The sequence below is a fragment of the Melanotaenia boesemani genome, chromosome 13, assembly GCF_017639745.1.
Source record: "Melanotaenia boesemani isolate fMelBoe1 chromosome 13, fMelBoe1.pri, whole genome shotgun sequence".
NCBI classification, from domain to species: Eukaryota; Metazoa; Chordata; class Actinopteri; order Atheriniformes; family Melanotaeniidae; genus Melanotaenia; species Melanotaenia boesemani.
The window spans coordinates 31,685,988-31,706,712 of record NC_055694.1 but is presented as its reverse complement, the minus strand read 5'-3'; the positions used below and the strand labels follow the sequence as shown (position 1 = coordinate 31,706,712).

Genomic DNA, 20,725 nt, shown 5'->3' with positions numbered 1-20,725 from the left:
CCTGAGGGCTGAGCCCCCCTCGTCTATAAATTCTAGAGACGTCTCTGGCTTCCTACACCAAGCAGCACTGCTTTGCCTTTAACTCTAATGATACTGAACCATGAGGGGTATCATCTGAATGTCTTTCATCGTCCCATAATTCATGCAGAAGACATGTAACTTTTCTCAAAACTTCATCTTTGAACTGAAACTCCTTAAAAAAATCTCCTGAAACCTGCTTTAAAATCAACAAGAACTTCAGTGGCAGCAGAATTCAGCGACAAGAGTTTATGCTGAGCAGAAGATCAACATCTGTCCTCATCTGAAAAGTTTGAAGGAGTCACAGGCTGAACGACACACCTAAACCAGAAGGTTCAGATATGTGGAGAGACAGACGGGTCAAAAGAAGATGGCACGCGCTTAGGAACACTCCTAAAACGACAATCATTGGTGATCAAATGGACCCCTCTGCGATCATTACCAGCAGCCCCCCTCCCGGTCCCTGCTGACATGATCTCCTCCAGACTGGGAGCATCACCTACCAACAGCCGCGCGCTCATGTCGCGTTTCATTAGAATTTACAAGCATCGGCCGCTGAGGACACGACGCTGAACAGAAAAGCCGCGCGGCAGTGCGGCACCAGGGGCACAAAACCAGCCGATGTGGAGGAGGCAGTGGAGTCTAAGCCCGTTCCCCCCACCACCCTCCTACCCACCACCACCCCCGGACCCCCACTGTGGTTGTTTTCTTACCAGTAGAGCAGCTTGTTGTTGAGGATTGCGGGCGTTTTGTCCGAGGCGCAGTTGATGCACCACATTGTTGCTGCTGCTGTTGATCAACGTCGCTGCTGCTGCAACATGAACCAGGAGGACAGCGAGCGCGAGCGGCCGGAGACGAAGGGAGGGGGGAGGGAGAGAGGGGGCGACGATCCAGCCAGCCTCCGACGCTCTCTTCTGCTCTGGCTCTGCCTCTCTCCACCGCGCTCTGCCTCCCTCGCTCCTCCTCAGAGACGCATCACCATCATCATCATCATCATCATCATCCCTCCTTCACGCTTCCTTCCTTCTGTCTTTTTAATCTGTCCTTCGTTTTCTCCTCATCATCTCCGTTGTAATGATCCTCCTCTCAGTTCAGACTAACGAACGACTCGGATCCAGAAATCTGGGTTTTACCTGAGAGGATCCATTGTGTCAGAATCAAAACCACAGAAGCAGACCTCAGGGGTCAGGAATCAGTTCAACATCTGTCTCGCCTCTGTAGATCACTGGGAAGGAGCTAAGCTGATGAACCCGGACTGAATTTGAACACGTCTTTGAAGGTTTCTACATTAATATAACTTCTTTGGGTTCATAGTGACTGAAGCTGCTGCTGTAATAAAACTCACTGCTTTATCACCATTTCCAATTCGGTTCAATGTAGTTCAGCGAAAGTTGCATTTGGAGGACTATCTTTTCTTTCTCACTTGTCCTACTGATTTAACTCTTACAGCCACATGGTGAAGCTCCCCAGTCTGGCTAGCTGAAACCATGTCCCTCTGCCCGTAGGTCATCAGGTCAGAGGTGGCTGCTGACCCTTGTCCTCAATTTAAAATCGTGGTGATTGTACTTTCCAGGTCGTGGAATGCTCTTTCACTTCTTTAAAATGCAACAGAAGACATTTTTGTACAGAAAGCTTTTAATTACTTTGGTGAATCTTCATAATTTCAGTTTTTAGGGTTATGACTTGTTATATTTTGTTTTTATTAGCTGTGAAGCACTTTGTGATTTTTATCTGTGAAATGTGCTATATTAATCATTTTTACTTACACGGAGCAAAGCTGAATTCACTGCACACTTAACTTACACCAAGATTTTTTTATTCAATTCAATTCCATTCAAATCATTTATTGTCCCAGAGGGAAATTGATTTTTATTTTTAATCAGTTTGTTCAGTTTCTTCTGATGCTGCTGCACCAACACACACTGGAACTAGTAATGTATAGAATGCTCCATTACAGACTAGAAAATATATATTTAAAATGTATTAGTTACTTTTATTTTATATAAAAAAACAATATGTTTTATTTGATTATTTATTATAGTATTTCATAATAATTATTCATATTGTTATGACAAGAATTCAGGAGTATTTAAAGTTAAAGTTCTGGTTGTTGACAAATGGCTTCAGGAGACACTTTCATCATTCGTTCTTCCACAAAGTTTGTTTTTGGCTGTAGACCAACAGCTCAGCTCCTTCCTCGCCTCTGAGGTTTGGTAAAGCAGCTGCACCTCTGCAGAAGCTGCAGCTTCTTTTCCCATCAGTCATTTAAAAAAGACCCCAAGTTTTTGCATTTCAGATGAACTTTCCTACTGCACCTGAAGGAAGCATACATCCTGTTCAGCTGCAGCCTCCACCATGCTGCAAGTACACACTACTGGAATTAAATAAGAGGAATTCCTCCATGTAAACAACCTCATCTGTGGTCTTAAAACAGCAGCTGCATGTCATCCTTGCAGCTGTTTCATAATGTTTAAGGCTATATTCCTTCACTGCTCTACAGCTGTCAGTCTCAGCCGCTACTCATTAACTCCTGAGCTGTGGCTCTGTTTGAGCTGACAAGGCTCAAAAATATCACCAACTAGAAGAAGAAGTCAGAGGTTTGTTTCAGGTAATCAATAACAACATGGTATGTGACAGCATGAGAGGTGGTTGTGTTTGCTGGCATCTAATGACCACGAAAGGAGAAAGTGTCACGCATCAAAACAGAGAGCAGAGGGTTGTGCTTCTTCTTTGGGTGATGAGATGCTGACTGGTTGCAGAGAGGAGCTCCCCTGCCTCGGCTGTCTGACAGGAAGTGTGACAGCAGTGTAGTGATGAGCGGCAGCTGACTGGTGTCTGTACGCTGATGATGTGCAGATGGGCCGTAGCCTCGGGCAGCAGACAGTGGGGGCCCCATGCCAGCAGCAAGACGACTCAAATATCCAAACAAATGCTCCTCTCAGGATGCATTCAGGTGGGATGTGCTGCATTATTGACATTAGGGAGAAATGTGTGTTCCCATAAAGCCTTCAGCGATGTGAGAGCTGTTTTTGCATTAAATTTTGCATCTGGGCACCACTATGAAGTTTGACCAAAATCAGAGTTGGAACATCTCAAATATGCATCTTTTAAAATGGGCAGATCTGCTTTCCCAGAACTCTCCAGAAAGTTTGCAGGGCACCACATTCCAGACTGTCAACAGCTGAGTTGCTTTCTGAGTAAAATAGTCACCAAGTTTGTAAAAGAGAATGAATAACTTCCAGTTTTTTATCAATCTGTAGCAAAAACAAGGCAGAAGTGTCAAATTTTAACAGTAGACTTCAGTCAGCCCTCAACATTCTTGCCCCACAAAAAACTACATCCATTTATACTAAACCTATAGCCCCATGGAGGAATGAGGAACTGAAGAAAATTAAGAGGAAATGCAGGATGGCTGAGAGGAGATGGAGAAAAAACAAAATAACAATAAATTATCAAATTTACAAAGATCAACAAAAAATATACAATAACGCCCTTAGGAATGCACGAGATAATTACTTTTCAAAAATAATCAGTAACCATAAAAACAACCCCAAAATCCTCTTTTCAACAATAGATAATATCTTAAATCCAGATTCCATTATATCCAATTTTAACCCAACACATGCTCTATGCGAGGAGTTTGCAGACCACTTCGTGGGTAAGGTAGACACTATAAGACGTGATATTTTATCCTTTCAAAATAACATTATTTTAAATACATCTGAGTGTCTGCCTTTACCGGAGGAAACACTGGACAGTTTTGCCCTGGTTAACGCTGTGACACTTGATAAGGTTTTCTCCTCAGTGAGGCCTACCACATGTCTTTTGGACCCAATCCCAACTTCGTTTTTTAAGTCATTTTATGCATCTTTTAGAGACGAGCTTTTAAACATTATGAACTGCTCTCTTCAGACGGGGGTCTTCCCTGCTGCCTTTAAAGGAGCTGTGGTGAGGCCCCTGCTGAAGAAGGGCGGTTTGGATTTTAATGACCTTAATAACTTTAGACCAGTGTCCAACTTACCATTTTTAAGTAAAATTTTAGAGAAACTAGTTTTTATTCAGCTCGCTGATTTTTTAAACACACAGAATGTCCTTGAGAAATTTCAGTCTGGGTTTAGGGTGAACCACAGCACAGAGACGGCCCTTTCTAAGATTTTAAATGATCTTAGATTAAATTATGACTTAGGGAAGACAACAGTGTTGGTTCTCCTGGATCTAAGTGCTGCTTTTGATACCGTTGACCACACTATTCTTTTATCTGGATTAAAGCAGCTCGGCCTCTCTGGTACAGTTCACAAGTGGTTCACCTCATACCTCACAGACAGGACATTTATGGTAAGCATGGACACCTACTCCTCTAGGGTCCGGGAGATCACATGTGGTGTGCCCCAGGGTTCGGTTTTGGGCCCAGTGCTTTTTAATCTATACATGCTCCCTCTTGGCGGGGTCATCAGGAGACATGGGGTCAACTTTCATAGCTATGCTGATGACACCCAGCTGTACATCTCCGTGTCTCCTGATGACTCAAGGCCAATGGATGCTCTTTTTAACTGTATTTTGGACATCAAATCCTGGATGGCAGAAAACTTTCTCCAGCTTAACCAGGCCAAAACTGAGTTTTTAGTCATCGGTCCTGAGGCCCAGAGAGAGAAACTTTTACCTAAACTACAATCATTGTCTTTTAATCCATCTTCACAAGTAAAAAACTTGGGCGTGATTTTTGACCCTGAGCTGACTTTTATTCCCCATATTAAGAATATTACCAAAATAGGTTTTTATCATTTAAAAAACATTGCCAGAGTGCGCCCAATTCTCTCCCGGGCCAACACAGAGACGCTTATGCATGCTTTTATCACAAGTCGTATTGACTATTGTAATGCCCTGCTTTCTGGTCTTCCCCAAAAAACCATCTCAGGTTTACAACTTCTTCAGAATTCAGCAGCACGTGTCCTGACAAAGACCAGAAGGCGGGCCCATATTACACCCATTTTACGATCACTGCATTGGCTCCCTGTGTGCTTCAGGATCGATTTTAAGGTCGTTTTATTAGTTTTTAAATGTCTTAATGGTCTTGGACCTTCTTATCTCTCAGATCTGCTTTTACCCTATGAACCCTCGCGATCCCTGCGGTCCTCCGGCAGTAGACTTTTAGTCATTCCTAGGGTCAGGACACACACCCACGGGGAGGCGTCGTTCCAGTGGCGCGGCCCTCACCTGTGGAACAGTCTGCCGGAGGACCTCAGGGTTGCAGAGAACATTCATGTTTTTAAGACTCGGTTGAAGACCCATCTATTCAGCTTAGCTTTTAGTTGATATTCAGTTATTTAAGTATTAATTAGCTTCGTAATATTTGGTTTTATTACTTCTGACGTTTTATACACTGAATGCTCTTTTACTGCCTTTTATTGTTTCTGGATCCTTCCAGTGTTTCCTCTACGGGGGTCCGTCTGTACTGGGGGTGGTGTCCGGCTGTGGCTGATCGGTGCGGTGGGACGTACGTCTTGGCGGTGGGGGCTGGTGTCTCAGCCAGGTCTCCCCGGGCCGCCGTGCTCCTGTGTCCCTGCAGTTGCAGAAACTTGGCAGAATACTGTCCCACCCTTGGTGCAGATGGATCCCCTACTGATGAGGTTTCCTCATTTGTCCATCTGCACCTGGCATCATGTACTTTGAATTATTCTAGGCTGAAGGAGTGTGTGTGCCTGTATGGGGGTTGGGGGGTGAGGGTGATTGGACGGGAATGTTTTTAAATGTAAGGCGCTTTGAGCCACAATCCTGTACGAAAGGCGCTTTATAAATAAAGTTTTGATTGAAAGTTTTGATTGATTGATTGAATAAATGATCATAAACTGTGAGGGGGAAATACTTGATCAAATCCCAAAGATCTAATCAGTGAAGTGACGATGAAGACGACTTGCTGAAGTTCAAACTCAGCATCAGAATGAGGAAGAAAGGGGATTTAAATAAATTTGAATGTGGCATGGTTGTTGGTCGAGTATTTACTGGGATTCTCACACACAACCATCTCTAGGGTTTACAGAGAATGGTCTGAAGAAGTAGACCTATGGTCATGAGCTGTGGGTAGTGACCGAAAGAACAACATTGTGAATACAATCGGCCGAAATGAGTTTTCTCTGAGGGTGGCAGGGCTCCTCCACATCGAGAGGAGCAAGATGAGGTAGCTCGGGCATCTGGTCAAATAAATTGGGAACCACTTTTGTTGTGGACATTTTCTTGGTCCACTTTGTCCCCTTAGTACCAACGTGGCCTGGTTTAACCAGTACAGCCTACCTGAGTATTGTTGCTGACCATGTCCATCCCTTCATGACCACAGTTTCTGATGCTACTTCCAGCAGGATAATGCACCATGTCACAAAGCTCAGATCATCTCCAGCTGCTTTCTAGAACATGACGATGAGTTCACTGGACTCCGACGGCCTCCACAGCCACCAGATCTCAGTCCAGTAGAGCAGCTTTGGGATGTGGTGGAACGGCAGATTCTCATCATGGATGCAGCCGACAAACCTGCAGCAACTGTGTGATGCTGTCATGTCAATATGGAGAAAACCTCTGAGGAATGTTTCCAACACCTGCTTCCATCTGTCACACCAAGAGTTAAATAGGGGTCCAACCCAGTACTTGAAGGTGGACTTGACAAAAGGGCCAGATTTTTAAACTATTGCATTCTGTTTTATGTACAGTTTCTGATTTCTTTCTTTCACTCAATCAAACATTAATTAAAAAAATAAAATAAACAAAAACTGCCAGAATCCAAACATAACCATGTTTTTATGTATTGGTTTGTCATGATATGATCCTGACAACAAACGTCCCAAAGAGGAACTGATTTTAAAGCCAACTAGGCCTTTAACCTCAAACAGAGTAGTAGGATACGTCAGGCCTTCTTTTACTTCTCACACTTCTCTTCGTCTTCTTCTTCTGTATTCTATATTTCTATCTGAGAAAGAGTCAAATAATCAGACTGAACAAAAGGAGGAAAGACACAGGATGGGAAAAGGAGGATGAGGAGGGGAGGAGTGGTTTATGACAAGTAATGATAAATTATAGAAGCTTGTCCTCAGGCTGAAGAGTCACTGTGGAGGGATGGATGGATGGATGGATGGATAGATGGATAGAGAAAAAACAGAGAGAGGAAGTAAGACAGAAAGCAGATGATAAATGCCAATAAAATAGAAGTAGGCCAAAGCTAAGTGACAGGGGAGGAATAAGAGTGAGTGGGGGGATGAAAGGGTGGTCAGAAAAGAAGAGCAGAAAACGAGGGATGACAGGAGAAGAGAAAAGGACGTGTGGGGCAATACATTTAGTCACAGAGCAGAGCAGAAAACTATGTAATCCCCTGGCTCCCGTTACCACGGAAACCAAAGGGGAAGCTCTTTTATATTTCATGCTTAGTTGCCCACGGTAACTGTCCTGAGATTGAAGGGCGGATAGAAAGAAAGAGGGAGAATTTTTAGTTCCAGGAAAAGAAAGAGTTAGACAGCTGTTGAGGCTAAGCTGGCATTAGAGTCACCATCATCATCATCATCATCAGTCATGTAGCCGATGGAAACACCTGCGTTCCAGGTATGTTTACACATCTCCATTAGAAACATGTAAACAAATAATCCAACCTGGATATTTTCTCTTTTTAGACCATTCTCTGTAAACCATAGAGACTGCTGTGTGTGAAAATCTCAGTGGAGCTGAAAAGTGTCTCCTGGTCTGTCCCGGGGTCTCCTTCTGGAGGGATGTGCTCATAAAACCAACAAAGTTTCCAGGACTCCACTCCAGCCTCCCTCTGGATGTGAGACCTCCTCATTTTACTCTCAGACTGAGCCTGACCTCTTTCCAAAGGAAGATCAGATCAGCTGCTTGTGTCTATGATCTCCGTCTTTCAGTCACTGCTAGGGATGGGCCTTTTAGGTGATTTTTGAAGTTGGCTAGTCAGGCCTTTCAAAATCAAATCATCAACCCCACAAAACACTTTCAATTTGTAGCCAACTGTTAGGACACGAGTGTTTATCACTGTGCAACGGGGACGAAAAATCATACAGATGCCGGGAGTTGCGGACAAGGTCCAAGAGACGGTCTTCACAGCTATCTGCCATTGTGTTTACTTTGGATCTGTCATGTTCATGCTCTTGTTTGCATGAGTGTCACTAGCGTTCAAGTCAATATTGCTACTTGCACACGCAACATGTTACCTTGTATCACTGCAAGCGGCCTATGTGCCAAACGAATGCTAGGAATGCGTGGCAGCCATGATACAGACGTGGGCATATTGCTAACAGCAAGTATATCCCAGCCTTAAAATACTCCTGATGCCCCACTTCTCTCCTGTCCTGGCTAAAGACACAATCATTGTTAGTACCATTTTCTGCTACTAGCTAGCACTAGCTCTTTCAATGGAGTGAGTGACATCCTGGACAGCCAATCACATTAGCAAGAAACAAAAAGTAGAGCCAATCAGAAGAGCTGAAATGGTTATTCGGTGGAACTTACAGCAGCAATGTTACAGACAGAGAGCTGACATCTCTCAGCTGTTCTCTTGGAAAATGACAGAGACGACTCAGGAGTTGCTGGACATGTCCCCACTGTACCGACCCAATTCTACACCCATGGGCTGGAGTAAACTTTCCCAGGGAGGCCGAGAAGTGTGATCCCCCAATATTTGGCACACACTTCAAGGCCCCCTTTTTTAAATGGCACTACCACCTCAGTCTGAAACTCCATGGGGATGTTTCATCCAAGACGGTCCCACGGCATCCAGAACTTTCAGCATCTCTGGGCGAGTCTTGAATGTCTCAGAATAAATCAATTTCAGCTTTTTTCCTTCTAATTAAAAAAGAAAAGATGGGAGAAAGTCTCATTAACATGTAAACGTTCTCATTTTGGAAAATATCAAACATGGAAAGAAGAAAAATATCAGCTGTGGACAGATGATAAAACTTATGTTTACATATGCAAGTTAGATTTTTTAAGCATCCTTCTCTTCTTTCCTGCCACTTCCTGCTTTTTCCCCAATTCTTTCCTTTTCCCCTCCATCCATGTTTTCATCTCTCCCCTCGTTCAAAAGACCAACAGGGCTTAGACAACGAGATGGAGAGACAGAGAGAGAGAGAGAGAGGGGGGGGGGCAGAAGGTGGGGGTGTCGCAGAAGTCAAGGGAAGTGTTGCCATGACAACGCAGGTTTCACGCTGTCACTCTGCATGTGTGTGTGTTGCTGATTTTAGCACAGAGTGGGAGGGGCCTTGGATGAGAGGCATATGGAGAGAAATCCCCCCCCCCCTCCCACACACACACACACACACACACACACACACACACACACACACACACACACACACACACACACACAGACACACACACGTGGATCTCCATCACTTCAGACTGACATTCATTTCCTGGAGATTTAGTCTCACTTCAGGTAAAAGTCCTCCCATAGATGAAGGATTTTCTTTGTCCGCATAAGAACGGAGGAACACGAGGATCACGAGCCCGAACACATCCAGACAGAAGATTTGAGAGAAAAATGCAACGTAACTGAAATATCCAGGCAGAGCGGAGGAAGATGGATTTATATGAGATGCTGCATAACACAACACAGGCAGCTGAGGCAGAGCGCCACCTGCTGGCGGAACCGAGGAACAGACAGATCCGGCTGCTCTGACGACTCTGTCACACCTCGAAGGCTCATTCTTGTTTCTGAACTGGGAAAACACAGGAGCAAATTCCTGAAGGTGACTGGTGATGTGATGCGTACAGTTAGCAGAGGTTGTGTTTTCTTACATGAAGCACTTTGACCAAACTAACTTGTTTTTCTGTGTATAAATTCATCAACAAATCAAGACAAACCGAACTGACAAGCGGCTGCTGTGATTTGGTTTGTCCACCATCTTCAGAGAGAAGAATCTGTCAGGATCCCTTTTGTCAGGACTGCATTTATCACTTACCAATGCAGCTCTTTGCATCAGTTTTTAACCTCCCATGTTCTTCTATTTCTCTTTCTAGCAGCCAGACTTTTACAGTGGTCTGGATCAACAGTTCTTCAGCTTTCTGAAGGTCTTTCAAAGTTTTTCCTGTTGACATTTTCTGCTTTTTCCCTCATTTTGGGTCAAGTCCTGGTACCTGACCATTCTATTTGCACTTACCTCTGACCTATGAATCATTCAGACAGAGAAAAGGCTCCTAACTCAAGGGATGAACCAGTGATGACATAACAGAACAATTAGCAAAGAAGCGGTTTAAACTGGATCTTTAGGCTGTTTGTTACCAGCAGCCTGTCATAAAGACACATCACTTATAGAATGAAAATAGGAACAAATCCAGAAAAGACCTGAACCAGGACCTGAGAGATGCATCTGGACCTTCAGCTGAGCCATTTATCATTGGCTGAAGCCTCATCAGAAATGGTCTCCATGGAAACGTGGCTGTCAAGAAGCCATTCTTAAGAAAGGGAAACAGGGAGAAAAAGCTGATGTATCAGTGGCAACAGGTCTGATGGAGAGACAGATCCTCTCCAGAACGCAGACCTCAGCCTTTTTGAAGTAGTGTGGATCATCTGGACAGAGAACAGAATAAAAGGCAAAGAAGAGCTTTGTAAAGTCCTTCAAGAAGTCTGGAGAGCTGTTCCTGAAGACTACTTCAAGAAATGACAGAAAGTTTCTCTAAGAGGATTCAGACCAGGTTGAAAAAAGCTGCTCAGATCAAATAATCACTTCAAACTCATCAGAACTAAACAAGCTGTTGCTGGATTCTGGATTAAGTAGTTTAAGAAGAAATGAAGATAAAATGTGCTCATTAATCATGACATCGATCTTAGGCGACATCAGTCGGCATAAACCTGAGAGTTTGCGAGAACGTTTGAGATTAAACTCTTCTATCCCTACCAGTGGATGAAAAACAAGGAGTGCTTCTCTGGGGAAACATGATAACTTGTCAAAGAAGAAGCTTTGCTTTATGCATGTTGTTTGGACACTGTGCTGCCTGGTCAGGAAGAGGCCCTGCAGCATCTTTCTGATAGGATTATCAGGCACGAACAGAGTAAGAAGCAGCCAGACGACAAGCTAAAGCTGAGCTTCCTCTGCAGAGCAAGCAGAACGGAGCAGGTGTGTGATCGGTGAGCATCGCCTCTGTTACACCCGCTTTTCTGCTGAGGACAAACTGACCTCAGGAAACGTGATCAGCTGGCGATTCTCTGCAGCAGCATACTGCACCACACACACACACACCCATACACACACACACACACACACAGCATCATGTCATCTTTCAGTAATTCCCCGGAGACCTACTCTAACCATAAATACTGATGACTAAAAATCCTCATCCTTTGACAGTTGCATGCTCCTGGTTTGGACCCTGTGCCTCGAAGCCAGTTTTCTCCGATTACATTAAAGTTTGTCTCCAAAACACAGATAATAAAATAAACCATCACTATAAAATCATTCCTCATAATTTAATGAATTAAATCTTAACAAGAGACTAGTTTAGGTACAGAAATTCAAATGGAGCCTCTTGATATGAGGAACATGAACATTCTGCTTCATTGTGGATTTCTGCTGTCATTTGCTCTCATTTGAAGCAACTTCTGTGTCCTGAAGCCAAAGCCATTAAAAAGCATTTACAGCGTCCCAGCTGACACTCAGGAAGCAGCTTGTTTCTGCAGCAAATTATTTCAGCTAACTGTTCCTTGATGGCAGCTCAGCATGCCGCTCAGGGGGGGTTTAACTCGAACAGGGAGTTAAACCTCTGACATTTCTCTGCTGGTCTGTCTTCCCCATTATCTGTTCACATATCTAATCCATTTCCCACAATTCCATGCACACAGGGATGTGTTCAAGGTGTCTTTGTTGTGTGCATTTAATGGATAATGTAGAAGAACTATGACATCACATCGAACTTTTAGTGAGAACATGCATATAAGCTTGGAAAATACTCAGACAACGTCTCATATCTACTTTGCTCAATACTTGTTTGTTTGACCACCACTCGTACAAAAGGCCTGAAATGTCTTTTGTATGACTGTTGCTTGACGAATATAAGCAACCGTCGGTTTCCCTGGGAGGAATAAGAAGAACAGAAGAACCTTCAGTCCTACCATCAAATGACCTCCAATCACCTCGGCTAAACAATGACAGATCATTAATATAGAGACTGATGCTACAGATCAAGTCTGGACAGCCTGGGATATTTTTCTACAAACACTATGCAGTGAAATATTTAGCGGTCCACTCATGGTTTAGACATTTCTTTTGAATATTTTTATGGTTAATTATCATGTTACAAAACAGCATTTTAAGCAAAAAGTACTTAAACATTGAACAGTTGCACATGTGCATTCAGAAGCTTAGAAAAAGTTTTTATGTTAAATCTGAAATCAAACAACAAGCTAAACATCTTCGTTTTATGTAAGTAGTGTGTACTGGTGTTTATACGTATTTGGGGTGTTAATCCCAATACGATTGATCAGTTCAGTTGATAATTTGCCAAATACAATAAATTCAACACTTTGGTTGTTTTTGTATTTTTGGAAGCGGCCGTATTTTAATGTTATATGTTATTAAATATAATGTGATCATGAACAGAGCATAGAGGAAAACACAGGCTTCATATATAAAGTCATTTTTCATGTTTCTGCTGAATGTTGAAGCTGCTCCTGACCTTCCATAAGAACTCAGAGAAGAGACGAAAAGTCCTGTCCAGACAGTCGGTATCAGCAGCCTGAACGGGATGGAGCAGGTGTAGAAAATGTTTTTCTGGCTTATTTTAGTAAATATAGCATAAAGAATTACATCTTTGTTTTTAAACGAAGGCTTTAACATCTTAACGGCCTGAGGTTTAGTTTTACTGTCTTTAATACATATTTGTGTGTTACTGAAATAACCTTTAGCCTTCATAATTTCAGCTTTTTCACTGAGATAACGCTCTGATCACATTCACAGCTGGTGGAGTCTGGTAACAGTGTGACATGTTGGCCATTCAGCAGCTCCACTGGACTGCTTGGGATTAAGGGCCTTGCTCAAGGGCACGTCAGTAGTGGTGGTAAGGGAGGGGCAGGACGATTTCATCCTGAACCAAAGCTTCTTTAAACACATCCTGGTGGTCCTCCCGCAGTAACACAGACAAACAGGCTTTTTCTTCTGAACGCAGCGCTGGAGCTGCTGCGATGTCTGAAATCAGCAGCACGATGACACAGCCCCCAGTCCTGCGGAGCAGAGAATATGCTTAACAACACACAGCTGCAGTTTCCTGCAGCGTCCCCGTGGAAACACATCAGCCTTCAGTTCGAGCAGCCTGGGAGCAGCAGAGACTCATGGACTGAGATCGAGGCCTCAGCAACGGCCTGCAGGACGGCAGAGGAAGCCTCCCGGTTCAAAAACACTCGCTGATCCGACAGGCTTTAAGTGCAGCAGGAAGACATGCAAATCCTGCTGCTGTCAGATTTAGAAAACACAAAAAGACACAAAGCTTGGTCTTCTATCCAAGGTCAGAGCTTTATGTGTGTGTGTGTGTGTTTGCATACAGGCCTCCAGCCTCCTTTTCCTCTCTGATATTATTTCACAGACTTCAACATGTTTGTTATAAAATTCATCTTTGTTTCCACACATCAGTTATTAGATTCAACATACAAAGAGAAACTGAATCCAGTCAAATAAACCAAACTTTCAGACTTACATGAACAATACAAGACCGAGCTGATGCTGCAGTATCCATCTTAACTTTGATAGAAATGCATCAGCCCAGTTAATGAGCAGAAACAGCTCTAACTCTGTCCTTCTGCACTGAGTTGATGACAGTTTCATGTCAAATATGTAAGATAATGATTGAACTGAAACGATGTCTGAGCTGAGAAGGTGCTGTAGATCTTAGACAGAAGGCCTGATGAACTGTTGAGAAACAGCACCACCCTCTGCAGGGCCAATGCTGCAGCACCAAGCAGCTTCACCACACTATGCAGCTCCACGGGCAGTCAAGTCATCCGTCACTGTCAGAGGGTGAAAGATTTGAACTGGATTCATGTGTCTCCTCTTGTCTCAGAGTCTCACTACATCCAGAAAGTTGCACTAATGTATCCTGACATCTAACCCCTTTAAACTGATCCTCAGTTCAGACTCCATTGTCTCCTCCGCCAGCAGGATGTTTTAAACATTTACATGAAGTTTGCATGATACCTTACCAACTTCGCTGCAACTGTGGGCTCAAACAAATTAAAATATGACCAAAAATTAATGCAAATATCTTCAGAGAGCAGCTCTGATGTTAGTTCTGGCTGCAGCTGCAGGTATCAGGTTGTATAAAGCAGTGATTCTCAGTGAGGGGGTCGGGACACCCTGGTGGGTCACAAGATCATTTCAGAGGGTTACCAGATGCGTAACCTTTCCTTCCACCTCTCACAGATTTCCACCCAACCAATTATATTTATGTCTTTTTATTTTTCTTTCCCCTTCTACAACACCCGTCAGTCTCTCTTCATCATTCTCTCTTTCTCCCTCTCTCCCTCCATACTTCTCTATAATTACTTCCTTGGTGTAAAAACCTGAGAGGATTTGAAGCGACAGGAGACTTGTCTCGCCCCAGTTTGCTGCTCTTTCATCTTCATCCGGTATCTCTCTAGTTTTCAGCTCTTTTTCTTCCCATCTCCTCTTTTTCATGTCCCTTCCCCCAAACAAACTCAGCCTGAGTTGCAGCGTTAGACACATGTAACCTTGTTCATCCAGACTTACGTCTGCTTCTCTTCTTGTTTCTTCACCTCTATCTTTTATTTTGTCTCCCGACAGCTTGCGTTTCTTTTCCATGAAGGTTTCACCAGAATGAGGAAAACATGAAATGAGTAACATCCAAAATACTGTAGCTGGTTGAAGGTAGCATGCACTGCAGAGTACAAACAGATTCTTCTGATAAAGGTTTAATAATTCAGGGCTACAGTTTAACTTCTTTAATGATATTTTCAGTTCCTGTTGGAAATGGCAGGTTTGGTGCCTTATCCTTAGCTTTACACTCAACGTCCACTTTACCAGCTTCACCTGCTTGTAAAATATCTAATCAGCCAATCACATGGAAGCATTTAGATCCAACCCGGTACTAGAAGGTGGACCTGGTAAAGTAGCTGGTGAGTGTATTGCTGCAGTTTCTGATTTTATCTGCAGTTATTTTACACAAAGTTTTTATCTACTTTATTTTTATCGGGCAGTTAGACATAATTTCCTTCTGCAGTGCATTTCTGGTATCCTGTTTTTGAATGACAATAAAGTAATTTTCTTCTTCTTCTACTCTTCAGAGAGTTAATAATTTTTGATTTAAAAAATGTTCTGTTTGTGAATTTATGCTTAGCTAGCAGGTTCCATTTGCAGGTATAATGATAAGACGGCATTTTGAATGAGACATGTTTAAAATGCAAGTTTTCTGGAAATAAAAAGGGTTTTTCAGTGAAAATCCCTTATTTTCATCATTTTTTATTGTCTGTCCTCCACTCCTTGTCATAGTCTGCCTCTCTGGCCCATCACTTCCAGGCAGCAGACAGTTGTGCAGTGTCAGGCTTTATACGTGAGTGTGATGGTGTGTGTGTGTGTGTGATGAGCCAAGAGCTAGTGGACTACAAAGCTCAGCATTCTTCAGTAACACTTACAGCGCTGCCTTGTTTTGAAGCAGGAGTCAGGTTCATTAATATTCACATCACCGATAACAGTTACAGGAAATAAAAACTGACGTTGAGGTAAAGTCTCGGTTCAGAGAAGCTGTCCGACTTACTGAGGAGTCATTTCACAGTGGACAGTTCAAAACCTCCGCAGGAAATTATGCGAGTGTCTGAGTTTGACGTTAATTTCCACACTGCATTTAAGTTGTATATAATACTGTGTCCTCACCTAATAACCACAGCAATTATAAACCTCGACTGCCCAGAGTAGGAGGCCTTTGTCTGAGGCTTGTTTGTAAAGAGTCAGGGTTTCATTTCTGGTCATTTTGCAGTATGAAAATCTCCCTTTTTAAAACTGTTTTCCTTTAAAAGTTACTCCTGACACAAACAGTTGTTCACGTGACCAGTCCAAAATAAACGTCCTCCAGCTCGCCATCATTTCTGGACAAGGCTTTCATGGGGGATTTCTGGGCTTAACAGGATGGGGGGAATAAAGGATGACTAAATGAGGGTGGATATGCCACTACTGTTACATTTTGAGCCCTGCAAAACTTTACTGTTGAAAATATGTTTCTAAAACTAAGTGAAAACAAAATGTTGTATGACAACTGTGCGCAGCCATCAAATATGTTAACAGCTAGCTGATATCTGCTGTAATCCCCCCAGCCGGCATCTAAAACTAGCCTGTATGTGTTTGCAGTAGTAATGAACCTGATTCGTTTTACTGAATCGAGTTCAAATGAGTCACTCACCAAAGAGAGAGTCACTGAGTCAGTCACCCAGAGTGAGCAGAAATGTATATCAAATTAAACTTTTTTATAAAGCACTTTTCATGGATAACAGCAGCACAAAGTGCTTTACATAATAAAATAACAACAAACTTTGCATCTGAAAAAAGAACGGAGATAAAGCGCCACCTCACCGTAAAAACAAACTGTCTTTAACTAAAAGAACACGGACAAATGTTCTGGCACTGAAGAACCAGGTGAGGAAAAGACAACCGAGCAGATATGAACACACACACATGCTCCCAGTTCCTCCTGATCCACAAAACCACTGGCGTGAAACAGGATCAAGTTTTAGTTTTCCCTCTCTCTAACTCACACATAATAAAATTAAATATAAATGCAACCAGCACAATAAAAGTTATGTCTACCTACTATTTAGAAAAAACACAATAGTTAAATTCATATTTTTACCTAAATGACAATAATCTATTTTCTGATCTGAATTAATAGTGTAATGAAAGGGAGGAACTTGATAGCGAGTTTCTATCGAGTTCCTCCCTTTCATTACACTATTATTGGCAGCAATAAATAGCAGCGAGTAGAGTTATAGTTTATTTTCAGTATTTTAAGTATATTTCTCCTTTCAAAATCCAGTCTACAACATGTCGAGTGGATTTCTCTACGGTGTAGATGGCTGGAGCAGAGTGGCAGACTCAGCTCAGCTGAAGCGGCTCTTCTAGTGGTGCGTTGCAGTGGCTGCTGCTGCGAGCCGAGATAGGGCGATTCGTTCATGTTGTGAGCCAACTCAGGGTACGTACTGTGATTTGTTTATCTTGTTAGTGGGCTGGACTACTCGGAGCTCCGTACCGAGCGTTTTCGGTTTGTTTGCAGCTCGTAGGAGGTAAATAATGGTGGTCCGCCAGGGAAATGGGGAACTGAGTTGATATAAGAAACATAAACGCTTGTTTTTCCCACAAAAATGATTAACATGATATATTTATACAAGTGCTATTAGAATAGCAGTTGCACAATAGTGATATGTTCTTCTAGGCAGTTAGCTAGCTAGCAGTAGCAGGGACGAAAAAGCCATTTTTCATCAGCTAAATTACTTTTTAACACAAAACAACTACTATGATGTCTTCCAGTCAGGTTTTAGACAGCACCACAGCACTGATATGCTCTGACCAAAGTCATTAATGACATATGTTTGAATACAGATGATGGAAAAATGTCAGTCTTAGTCTTACTAGACCTCAGTGCTGCATTTGATACAGTTGACCACAATATATTGCTTAAACGACTGGAGAACTGGGTGGGCCTCTCTGGCACTGCACTACACTGGTTTAAATCTTATTTAGAGAATAGAAAGTACTTTATATCAATAGGTAATTTTACATCTGAGCAGACAAAAATTACATGTGGAGTTCCCCAAGGTTCCATCCTGGGGCCTCTTCTGTTTAACATCTACATGCTCCCACTGGCACAGGTCATGAGGAAAAACAAAATTAGTTACCATAGCTACGCAGATGACACACAGATATATATTACAATGTCACCAGGAGACCGAGGCCCCGTACAGGCTCTTGGTAAATGCATTGAGGAGATTAATGACTGGATGTGTCTAAACTTTCTTCAGTTAAACAAAAACAAAACTAAGGTGATGGTCTTTGGAGCCAAAGAGAAATGATTAAAGGTCACCACATAACTTCAGTCTATACACCCAAAAACCACCAACCAGGCCAGAAATCTGGGTGTACTGATGGACTCATACCTTAACTTTGAGAAACACATTAAGGGAATTACAAAATCAGCCTACTATCACCTTAAGAATATATCAAGGCTAAAAGATCTGATGTCTCAGCAGTACCTGGAAAAACTAGTTCAGCTTTCATCTTTAGTCGGCCTGATCATTGTAACAGTGTTTTTACAGGTTCTACCTAAAAAATCAATTAGACGCCTGCAGCTGATTCAGAACTCTGCTGCTCCAGTTCTCACTAAGACCAAGAAAGTGGACCACATCAGTCCAGCTCTGAGGTCTTTACACTGGCTGCCTGTTTGTCAGAGAATAGACTTTAAAGTTCTGCTGCTGGTCTATAAAGCTCTGAAAGGTTTAGGACCAAAATACATCAGTGACCTCTTGACCCAGTATGAACCTACCAGAACCCTCAGGTCATCTGGATCCAGTTTATTATCAGTCCCCAGAGTCAGAACCAGACATGGAGAAGCTGCATTCAGCTTCTGTGCTCCACATGTCTGGAACAAACTCCCAGAAAGCCTCAGATCAGCTGAAACACTCAGTTTATTTAAATTAAGGTTGAAGACCCTCCTGTTCTCTGCTGCATTTCAATAGATTTTATTTAGAAGTAAAATCTACATTTGGTTCTTTTAAGCTGGAATCATGTTTTAATATTGTCTTTAACTTTATTTCTTGCATTTTATCTGTTTCATTTTAGCATATTCCTTCTGCTTTTATTTCATTAATTGCATTTCTTTTAATCTTTATTTCTTTTTTATTTTTTTAATGCACTTGTCTGCACCCTGCTGTAATGATTCATGTAAAGCACTTTGAATTGTCTTGTACATGAAATGTGCTATACAAATAAATTTGCCTTTGCCTTTACCAGTCAGTAAATGGAGATCATGAATCAAGATTCCAAAGTATTGAACAAGTTGTTCATGACTCACACGTCACTGGTTTGCATCAAGCAAAATCTCTTTTTCATATGAGTTATTGTTATGCTCCATAGTCACAGATGAGGAGGAAGGACACAAATGCAGGACCATGAGGCCGGAGGCAGATTGATGTTGAGCAGGGATGAGCAACTCCACCCACTGCACCTGCATAACACAAATCACGGCTCCATCCAGCAAGGGCAAAGCAGACACATGTAGCCTGGTACAAAGATGTCTGTAGTAGATACTCGAGAGAACAGGTAGCCTAGCATCCCAAATTTTTCAACATTAACATTTTTATATAAATATGGCCTTCAGAATAATGTTTTTTGGGGAGGTGGGGTAGTGCACTATAGGCCCCTGTGGTGTGGCCTACGTTTTTGTTCTTAATGGCATTTTTTTTCCTTACATTACTTTTATACTTTAAGTAGGATTGAAACCATACTTTTACACTTTTACTTGAGTAAAAAGCTTGAGTTTATACTGCAGCTTCTACAGAAGTCTTTTTAAACCCTAGTATCTATTCTTCTACTAGATTAATGAATGTGAATACACCTTTGCTTCTACCAAAATTTTAGAGCAATCTTATCTAGAAAGTAAGAAATATTTACCTCTATGCAAAATCTGTTCCCAACTAGAAGAGATGCCACTAGCAGGGTCAAAGAAGACTGCTTTGAAGATTACTCACAGAGCTGGACCCTGGCTCAGCAGACATTGAACATAGGTTATGTGGTTGAGGAAACTTTCATCGAAGAGGACATTTTAGTTTGACAGATGGCTGCTACAGACAGAGAGAAGGCATGCTGTCTGCTGCAGGCAACATATGCTTAGCCACAAATTTATATCTAACAAACGCCTGAGTATAGACTTTCTGGAAAAATGTCAAACATCTCTTTTGTTAAAGACTGTTTTTTTTCTGATTCTGCCATTAAACCCTCTCATTTCTTCCTCTCCTTTTAGCTATAGAGGCTAGCAAACTCCTTGTTTGCTAAATAATTGAGTGGCAGTGCATTCGAATGCCTTAACACTTCACTTCACCGTGGCGATGATGTGCCTGCCTTTTATTTCAGCAGCTGCTTCTTTTCCACGTAGCTCTGCTAAATTCACATGAATGAAATGTTTAACACCTGCTCCAAGCCAAGATGCAGAAACCGGCTTTGTTTGGTTACTAATCCAGCTTCTAAAAGGGTGAAGCATGTAGGACTGAGATAAGAAAATCAAATAAGTGGTAAAAAGTGAGAGTGGACGTAAGATTTTGTTGGTTAGCTCTCATTTAAATGTTTGCAGTATATCTGGGAGTTAGCTGGGACTAGAGCTGTGTTCTTGTTGTTTTAACTGAGTTGCTGAACAATTAGGTCAAGTTATGCATTTTTCATTGTATTTACATTTTTCTTCAGTTACACGGCATTTTAATACAAGAAAGCTTAAAAACTGGAACAAATATTGTCTCATCCTGAATTTCTTCTGCTTTTGGTTTTGTTATTGTGTCTGCTGGGCTTCGTATGAATTTGGACTCAGAGAGAATGAATGTGAACTTCATTTCCCACGAAGACTTGCAAGACAAACCACAGGTGTTCTTATTGGTGAGCCACAACACTATAATGAAAAACAGCACAATCCTGAATCTCGTTGAAATTTGGATGTTTGCATTGCAGATTCTGTAAAAAGGTTT

At 42.2% G+C, this 20,725-nt stretch overlaps 1 protein-coding gene across 3 annotated transcripts in view; it reads right to left on the bottom strand.

The window, feature by feature from the left end:
* Positions 1 to 20,725, bottom strand: part of LOC121651355 (IQ motif and SEC7 domain-containing protein 2-like) — a 209,845-nt gene that overhangs the window by 88,320 nt on the left and 100,800 nt on the right. The window contains exon 1 of one of the 3 annotated variants that reach the window (XM_042003488.1): positions 732 to 873. The exons of the other annotated variants lie outside the window; for them this stretch is intronic. Coding sequence (XP_041859422.1) covers positions 732 to 796 — 65 coding nt within the window. The 5' untranslated portion in view covers positions 797 to 873. Of the gene's footprint in view, positions 1 to 731; positions 874 to 20,725 lie in introns of those variants that run through there. 3 annotated transcript variants of the gene reach the window in all.